The 9,603-nt window shown below is 41.6% G+C and overlaps 1 protein-coding gene across 1 annotated transcript; it reads right to left on the reverse strand.

Annotated features, from left to right (window-relative positions):
- Window positions 1-323: 323 nt before the first annotated feature.
- LOC104500874 (acyl-coenzyme A synthetase ACSM4, mitochondrial-like) lies at window positions 324-8,778 on the reverse strand. The gene is made up of 13 exons (XM_010144596.1): window positions 8,578-8,778; window positions 7,519-7,729; window positions 6,894-7,101; window positions 6,367-6,510; window positions 5,336-5,492; window positions 4,635-4,714; window positions 3,747-3,870; window positions 3,181-3,261; window positions 2,971-3,072; window positions 2,491-2,618; window positions 1,884-1,983; window positions 1,241-1,360; window positions 324-410 (listed from the first exon to the last, which is right to left on the reverse strand). The coding sequence occupies exons 1-13, from the start codon at window positions 8,776-8,778 to the stop codon at window positions 324-326; spliced, it is 1,743 nt and encodes a 580-aa protein (XP_010142898.1).
- Between the last annotated feature and the right edge of the window lie 825 nt (window positions 8,779-9,603).

A 9,603-nucleotide genomic window follows, 5' to 3' on the forward strand; every position in this document is an offset into this window, starting at 1 on the left:
ATATCAGCAATATCTCTTCACTGACTGTGGATGCGCTCTGAAAGAGACGGGTCACCAGCCAAATTCTGGTGAATCTGTGGATGTTCAGGACTAGAATGGAGTTGTAAGGTTTGTTGCCTTTTTCAGCAGTGCTTGAGGAACCAGAACTGTGGTACTGACATCAGAAGCTTAGCAAGCAGGTGCAAACATCGCATCTTGATGTTATCTATAATTTTTGATGCGCAGGCATTTAGCAAAAATAGATCAGAAGGAGGGCATTTATATCAGAGAAATTTATATAGCGTTAATGGAATGAAAGAAGTTCTATTAAATTCCAAACACTACTACACCCGTCCCCACTCTTTGTTTCTTAATTCGTCCCTCTTTATCTTCCCGGTGACCGTCTTTGGCAGCTCTTGGACAAATTCCACCTAAATAAAAAAAAGACAGGAAAACAATGTAGCATGTTCTGCAGAGCTGATCTTCCAGGACTGGCTCTCAGCATCTGTGGAAAACTAAGAGGACTCCCATCAGTAGGAGCTCCTTGCCTAAAGGATCAAGTTCAAGCCAAATCAAGGCAGCACATTGTGCCACACCGGCTGCCTAGATGGCCAAACATCTGTACAGCTGCCTTCCACCTAACCCAGCCAAGTACAGTAACGTGAGTACTGTAACAGAAGGATGAATACCTAAATGGTGTCAGACGTCAGAGACAAGTGACAAAAAGAAGAAAAAAGGGATGTTATTGGCACAAGGTCTTTAATGGTCCTTAGTTCCTGTGAGTTCTGCACAAGTGAACTAAGGCATTGCTAGTAGCTCTTTTCCTGTAGTGCTGGGATTACTGGAAACCACCAAAGACATCCTCCTGGGCTTTCCTCTTGTTCATTAATTATGAGGACCCGAAGATAAAAACTTATTCAGATTTGGTCAAGTGCTACCCTAAATTCACTGGAGAGTGCTTGGTTGAACATTAAACATAAAATGGAGAATTACGATTGTGAGCCTGACTTAGAAGGTGGAGATTTAACTAGGATATCATATGAAGCCTGGAAAATTCTGAGAGGTTTGAACAAACACTTTTCTCAAACACATGACAAATAATGTAAACTAATGTTTTTTAGGAAAGATTTTCCAGAGCCAGTGCTCTAGCTGAATCTTTACCACTGTATCTTTCAGGTGAATCATGAAAATCCAAGTAGTAATTCTCCTGAGGTTTATGGAAGGGTGCACTGGTTTGAAGTTTCTCCTGAGCAGCATTTACCTTTCTAGGATATTTATACGGAGCAGTACTTTTCTTGACATGTTCCTGCAAGTCACGGGTTAAGCTCTGCAGGTCACTGGACGGAAAGGTCGGGGACAGGACCACAAACGCTTTCACAACCTGCGAGGTAAGGGCAACAAAAGTGATCTGACACCATCTATTTTGAAGGGCTGATGCACAGGTTACCAGTGAGCAGTACCGCTAAGCGTCATAACATGCGAAAGGGAAGGATAGAGAAACCAGCACAATATAAGAAACGGTTGTGCTCAGCTTCTGCACATGTATGCGCAGAAGGGAAATTGAAAGCAGAGTTTTCCTGCCCTGATTACAAAGCAAAAGCAGTTGCTTTGCCCTCTCAGGGGTGTCAAGGAGGAGGAGTAATAAGAGACAAGCGCTTAACAACAAGGGGAAAGTAAGCATCACTGTAATGTTCTTCACAGAGAAGACTTTCCTGGGATGAAAAGAAACTAAGAAAAGCAAAGGCATGTAAACGGGAAGGGATTTTGCCTGTCACAAGTAGGATTATCCACGATAACATGACCGCCTTAGAGCTTTACATTTCTCAGTAATGTAGGAACTGCTTTATACAGTTATATATTTAAACGAACATATTGCTTCCCCCACCACTCTTCAGCATCATTACCTCTCCTCTGAGGGGGTCTGGGCTGCTGACCACAGCTGTTTCTGCCACTGCTGGGTGCTCTATCAGGGCACTCTCTACTTCAAATGGCCCAATGCGGTATCTATGTAAGGAAAGAAAAAAGCAGAATTTGCTTCTATGAGCTAGAAAACCAGCACCAAATGTTTTTTAATTGTCATATTGAAATAAAAAAACCAAACCCAAACAAACCAACAACTAACTACAGAAACTTCAAGCAGAATGGGGAAGTTGGTTGTGTGAGAATGTGGGAGCATTTCATGGTGGTCATGTGGTAGAGGACTTGCTGGGGCTGCGGATGCCTCTCTCTCTCCTTTCCTTGTGTCTCCCGAGCTGGAGCTCCCTCCTGCCCTGATAGCTGGGGTCTGCAGTACCAGCTAATGCCATGTTACGGTATCGCATCTTACAATGATGCCACTGACATCGCCAAGATGATACTGCAGGTCTATGAGAAGCTAATAATAAAAGCAAGTATTCCTAGGTCCAGAGGTCAATACATTTGTCACAGGAGTACTGCGTCAGAAACTCCCCAGGAACACAACACGTAAGACTATACAATGGCAGATTTAGAACTGGAAGTATGCAAACTGACCCTGAGGAAATGATGATGTCGTCGTCTCTGCCAATAAACTGAAAATATCCATCTTCATCCATAGTCCCTCTGTCTCCAGTGACATAAAAATCCCCACGTTCACATTCTGCTGTTTTCTTAGGGTCATCCTCAAAGTATTTACAAACAGTAGTTTAGATTGAGTATGCATTAGCTATACATTACGCTATAATGCACATAACGTTAAATGCACTAGAACTTAACAGTCAAGGATGATCAAGAATTGTACTGACCTTGCTATAAAACACAATAAAATATATTTTAAAAGCAAAAACATTTTGATCCTTTAAAAAAATTTTAACTCAATCTTGAGCAAATTCTTCTCTTCCCTTTTCTAACATCCACCAATCCAAACAAACAAATTACTCTGGTAAACTGGTGAAAAATATTTAGCCATTTGCACAACTATGCAAGTGGAGAGATTCTGGGGAGATTGGTAGTGGTGATGAATGAAGTCCTTACTATATATGCAGAGAAGAAACCAAGTGGTCTTATAGGTTTAGTTCTGATAGCAATTTCCCCCTGTTGTCCCGGAGGTAGAACATTAGCATTTTTGTCTACAATCTAGAATGAAAAACAACACGTAATTTAGTTCAATGAGAAAAAACCCACAAACCTCAAATCAATCAAACAAAATCTCCTATGAAAGAATCTAAAGAGCAGCCAACAAACCTGAACATCATAGAAGGGAGCTGCCTTCCCCATCGATCCAGGTTTAATCTTCATTCCTTTAAAAACGGAGCAGACTATTCCCTGTAAAAAGCAGAAGAAAGTTTTGCAACAGAAAACTGCTACATTTACATCCATTAAATGTATTTTCTAGCATAATGTCGAAGTGAGGAATTAAGAGTCATAGGCTCCTATATGTCAGTGCTGTATGGTACAGATAAGCAAAATCAAGAGTCTTCCTGAAAGAATCGTGCTCCATTATCTGCTAACCAGACCTCTTCCTTAGATTCAAATTCTGCCCTCTTGCCTGCCGCTGTCACTTGAAATTTGCCTAAGGACATTTATGGCAATATTAGAGGACATCTCCTCCCAACAACCCGTGTTTCCGGCGGGTTCTGAGAAGAGCCGTGAGAGGGTGTACTTTCAGAGGGTATCAGGGAAGGAGATTACTGAAACATTTACAGAAACATGAAGAAACAGACAGTGTTCTTTCAAAACAAACCTTAAGACATTATAAAGCAAAAAAGGAATTACAAATGTTTAATAGAACATCGACCCTACAGATGTACCGTTTCAGTCTGGCCATATACTTCATGGATGTCCAACCCAGTATGGCTTTTCCACTGCTCCATGACTTCTGGATTTAGTGGCTCCCCTCCACTCAAGCACTCTTTCAGGTTCATGAATTTGTAGCTTCACAGGGAGTTAAAATACAAGAGAGGCAGTACTTAATTCTGTTGGCTAAGACAAGGAGCACGCAATGACAAACAAATACACCGGAGAGCTGTCTACTGGGAAAGTTAGTCCCGTGAAGTGAGGAAATCCTTCAGCTCCTGATATAGCAAGGTGATCAGTCTGTCTGTGCTCAACACTATCCATTTGAGTTGTAGCAGTCAGTGTGAAACACTCGTGAAAAATACAGTAAAATTTTTGCTGAAGTCAGCTGGGATTTAAGGACGTTCCTATAACTAACCACAGAACCGTGTGCTGAGCCACAGCCACTGCAACGCTCCAAGTGAGAAGCTGCGAGAGGAGAGGAAGGAACAGAGGCAGGCAGTGAGAACTGGAGCAGGGGATGATGTACAACTGCCACCAGTCTCTCCCTCACAGTTATGCTGATGCTGACTTTCTAGGATGAGAGTTCTTCCCAAAGCATGGCCAAATAGTGTGGTAATTGAAAATTATCACAGAATTTAACAGGTGCTCAATTTCATACCCTCAGGGATTTTCTCACAAGTTCAGTAGTTAAAGTCTCACATTTCTGAGGGAAAACATCAAGTTTCTCTATGTTTGATCATAAAACTCAGCAAAACTCAAACGTTTTGTATGACAGTCTTTTCATGAAGAATATTTTAAACTAAATTACTACTTTGTTTGGGCTGAAGCAGCTAGATCTGGAAGATCACTAAAATTCAGTGAAGGTAAATTAAACATTAGTAAATAATTTCTTGACATACTTGGAGAGATCATTCTGCACCAGCATGCGGAACAGTGTTGGAGCACCGATCAACGTGTGGATGGGGAATCTGCAGAGAGTCTAGTGACAACAAGATGCACATGTGAAGCTCAGACAAAAAACCGTGGATGTACAGCAAGCAGGGGAGGTAGGGAGCTCTCCTTTCTGCGTGCACCACAGGCTCACTGTTGGGTCACAAACCCTCCCACAGTTGCTGCAATAGGCAGAGATTCACAGTACATTTGATGAGACAAAATCCCATGCTAACAGGGCTACGTGACACCCAGCCTGCACGGCTCGGAGCACGGCCAGAATAAGCCCGTCTCTGTCTACATTACAGGGAGGTTTTCCCTTTCATCTCGGCCAGCGCGGGCAGGGCAAACACTTCGGCTTCCGCCTGCATTAAGACCAGCTGATGTTACTTCTCCAGGCACTAGAACAGAAGGTTGCTTCTAGAACACCCAGTGCTGCTTTTGGATGACGTTCATTGCCGCGCTCACCAGCTGTGAGCAAAACGTGTGAATGAACCACAGGTTTGGCCCCTTCTGCGAATGCTAAAAATGCAAATACGGGCTTTATGCAATTGATACAGCATCCGGACACAACTATGGTCACAACCTTCATGAAATCGATGGACGCTGTTAAGAATTACTCTTTCACATGCTGTCTGCAGATTAACACAGCTCATGAGATTTTCCTTACATTTAGGATTGCTGATGATTCAATCTGTGGTAGCTTATGTATAAAGACGCATGCTCCAAAAACCCAGGGATCAAAAACAGATCCTAGTGATGCTAGTATCCACCCCGTGTCTGCTGTGCTCCATATCACGTCTGAAGGAGTCGCGTCCAACCAGTACCTGATAAAGCAGAAAAACACAAATTTAAAGACAATGAAATTTTTTTCTTAGAAAACCACACAGGAAAAAAAAAAACCCCAACAAGCTCAAGATTTCTGACAAGAAATGTAGGCACTGGGCACTCTGAATAAGTTTATTTTATGAGCTAGCTCTAGAATAAAAGGACACAAATTTAAAGACAATGAAATTTTTTTCTTAGAAAACCACACAGGAAAAAAAAAAAACCAACAAGCTCAAGATTTCTGACAAGAAATGTAGGCACTCGGCACTCTGAATAAGTTTATTTTATGAGCTAGCTCTAGAATAAAAGGACACCTAACCGTATGGTTGCATAAATACACACACACACACATCACCATACACATACAACGTCAGCTGTAATACAGGATCGAGTATGGGAAAGAGAGGAATCTGAACTTCAATACAGTGACTCTCCACTAGGAAGGAAGATAGGGCTGAAGCCGCAGCGTTCATGAATGGATGCTGTGTTCCACTAAAGGTATCTCAGTTCTAAGGCTGCTGAGGGACCAGGGTGATCCATACAACCAGATAAACCCTGACTCTACTCATCCACGCATTACAAAGCTTTTTGTAACCCAAACAGCATGGTATCTTTTGGTTCGTTACGCTAATCAGTTCCCAGCTGATGGCTGTCCTTTGAACCCCTCCAAAGAAAGGATAAGAGATATTAATTGAAAAACAGAAGCACTGGGATGATCCTACTCCCCTAGAAATTTGCTGGAGTTTCTAGACCAGTTTCAGAGGGAGAAGGACTGGGGCTGTACATTGCTATTTCTAATTCAGTAGAGCTATCAGTATAGATACTACGGAGCTTCAGTTATCTCATGTTCAGCCAGGCTCAAACCTTTCATACCTTTCACTTAAAAGGGGTCTGAAACCAAGACTACCCTGGGAATGTTCAGTCATCTTTGGAGATCCTGTGGTTCCACTGGTGAAGAAGATACTCAATGAGTCTTGAATCCTTGTTCTGACACAGGAATGGTCAGCAGATTGGTTTCTTTAAACAGAGAACACAACCATGACTTCAGAGGTCGCTTTACACAGGCTTCAGAACGTAGTGAAGTATTGCCTGCTGCAGAACTCCTACCCCAAATAAGCTTCACAGAAGTTTTTCACCACATTAGACTAAAACAATGTGGAGTCACACTTCCTCAAAGCCAGACTTCTCCTTAAGAAGAAAAGGCTAGAAATTTCCCAGAACAAGCTGCTGTTAGTAAACAACTCGGATGTGGATCAGCAATCAAGCAGTTAATTAACGTTAATGCTTAATGCTGGCATTTGATGAGTATCTGTAGTTGATGAATACATGTAAATGAGCACTCTGTGGAGAACAGGTCTGCTTTCTGCATCGGGACTGCAGTGTCACCAGCTCATACTCACTTGTACAGGTCAGTGAGGTTCAGCCATCCCTTCCTGCTGCCTTTGGACACGATTAACTTGCTTTTCAGAAACTGACACTCAGATGCCACGGAGTCCACAGCAGGAGCCAGTGCATCACTGGTAATGATGCACGCGGCCTTTGACGCCTGGAGTCGATACAATATGTCTTTGGCTGATAACTGGGATATTCCTGGAATTAAGACAATTCCTGTAAGAGCAATAAAGTTAGTTTGGGATAGCATTTTTTAAAAGTGATTCTCTTCTAAGAATCTAAACTATTAACTATCCCCAAAGTGACCTCTGAGATTGATCTGCCCTGGCATTCCCAAGCCAAGCAGTTACAATGCAGTGATGTGGCTGCTTGTGCTCTCCTGTAAGGAACAAAACCTGGACCTCTCTGGTGACTTCAACGGCTCTTCCCTGCCTTCTGTTATTTCCATGCCTGCAGCACACACACCTGTCCTAAGGCACCTGGAGCCAACCCTTCAGGACTGCCTCCATAATTGGTAGTTAGGCCACTCACTAGATGATTACACTACTTTTTCTTTACAAACCATATAAATTCTTGACCCTCTCAACCAATTTGCATTAACCAGTTTTACCAGACTCAGATAAGCTCCCTCACCTGTTCGCATGCAAGCCACATTCACCAGCCACCACTCTGGAACTCGTGGCAGGATGACAACAATTCTGTCCCCCTTCTGCAGTCCACATACTTTAGTCAGCACATTGGCCACTTTCCGAGACAGGAACCCCAGCTCCTCAAAGCTCCACTTCACTTCTTCTCCTTCTCCACTTATCCACCAAAAGGCAGGGTTTGGTGGTCTCTTTCCAGCCTAAAAACCACAGGGATTCAAAACCAAAACATTTTCTTCTGAAAGATCATGAAATAATAACGCACAAATATCTGCAAATTGTGGAAGATGTATTTCACAAATGGATTATAAACTATTATTTTTCCCTTGTCCTTAATGGATCGAAATTGCTATAGATCAAGCTCAGATATTCTAAATAAATTCTCCTTTACTGATCCTGAAATGTTTACGAGCCCAATTACCTCCAGACTCAAGCCCTAATCTGGATCCCTCTTCAGTTTAAGCCTTATACTGAGCATTAACGCTCCTACAGAGTAAGAGATAACGTGAAATAGTTCACATAACACTTCTGATATTCTGGATGGAGGTGTGGAATACTCCTGAACAAAACAGCACAGGCAGAGGACAAAACACAAAAAACAGGACAAGATGGTATCCCAGGACTTCCTCTGATCCGATCACTCAGGAGGAGGGGAATTAAGTGGTTTCTAACTACAGGGCGTCTGGACAAACACAGAATCCACTTTAGAGCAAGACGATTAAACAGTTGAGGGACAATTTTCCCTAACACACTACATTATTGTTATGTTTACCTGTACCTTTATGATGTGAATATCTAATATTACAGTATGCAAAAAGAAAAAGCACAGCAAGTCAAAAAGGACTTACATTGCTTTTTCTACCTACATAGGGAGCACTGAGGGTCAGAAACACTTTCATATAAAGCAAGAAAGAATGAGATTTTGTATAACGTCCTAATGCAAAATCGTTTTGGCAACTATTTTTTTTTGACAAAGAATAATACCCAACTTATTTCGAATGAAATTTCCAATTAAAGAACCTCATCTGCACAACAAAATATCATCTACCTTTTCAATCTCAGACCATTTGTCCAGTACATCACTTGCAAAGTTAAAGTACTTTGGTATTTCCTGTTCTCCCCGCCTGATGGACTCGTACTGTGAATGTACATCAGAGGCGAGCAGCCGGGGGTGTCCACGGAAAGTCCTGTTAGAAGGCTTCAGAACCCACCAGGATTTTAGATTCTGTAATTTAAACAACAACTTCATGGCAGAAGATGATGTACGTAGATGCTGCAGACTATATTAAAAAAAATAGCGGAATTGTTGCTACGAATCCTGCAACAACAACAACAAAAAGAAAATAATCTTGAGATTATTCAACGACAATTCAGTTATGAATTGATGAGTTATTAAGTCACTTACGCTAATCACAGCCAAACTGATGTTTTTAACAATCCAGTTAATTGTCAAGTTTCCCATCCTGCTTTCTAAGATTTTTTTTTACCCCCAGCTTTTTAAGGACTTGATGTATTGTACTGATCTGGCATCTTGTCTGTAGCTCAGCTCATCCTTATAGATCCTTGCTGTCTTCTTTGGGGCTGCTAAGTGTCCACAACTCTCCTTAGTCAAACACAACATCAGATGTTACGATTTGCATTATAAGAAGGTTACTGGGTCTTACACCAAAGCACTCAGTAACTGATTCTCTATTCCTTTTCCTTCACATGGAGCTGAAGGATATTTCCAGATTATGTTCATCAAGATTCTCACTGGTTTGTTTAGCTTGAATAGTTGCTGAGTGATCTATCCATTCACCACACGGATCTCAAGAACCTTCACTTCAGTAATCACTTATGTAGGTCCCCAAGTTTGATTTAGACACTTCTGCGTCTGCTGACTCTAAATACCCTCTTCCATCTGGACTCACCATAATGACCCTAAAAGCTCTGAAGTCCAATTAATTTCTTCCTTTCTATTACTACTTTTCTTTTTTTCTTTCTTTCTTTTATAGTATTATTAGCAGTCTAGAAGACTTCCTTAAAAATGTGCTCAACTCTAAAAAATTTAATGCTATTTAGAGGCTTCTTGTAA

This window comes from Buceros rhinoceros, unplaced genomic scaffold, assembly GCF_000710305.1.
Source record: "Buceros rhinoceros silvestris isolate BGI_N320 unplaced genomic scaffold, ASM71030v1 scaffold18271, whole genome shotgun sequence".
Classification (NCBI taxonomy): domain Eukaryota; kingdom Metazoa; phylum Chordata; class Aves; order Bucerotiformes; family Bucerotidae; genus Buceros; species Buceros rhinoceros.

Bases quoted from the DNA above. Each gene is read 5' to 3' on its own strand.
- LOC104500874 (XM_010144596.1), bottom strand. From the start codon at position 8,778: ATGAAGTTGTTGTTTAAATTACAGAATCTAAAATCCTGGTGGGTTCTG. The intron at 7,730-8,577 runs GTAGATGATATT...TGTGGTTTTTAG, and splicing joins AATGGTCTGAGATTGAAAAG to GCTGGAAAGAGACCACCAAA. The intron at 4,715-5,335 runs GTAAGGAAAATC...TGTTGTCACTAG, and splicing joins AATCATCAGCAATCCTAAAT to ACTCTCTGCAGATTCCCCAT.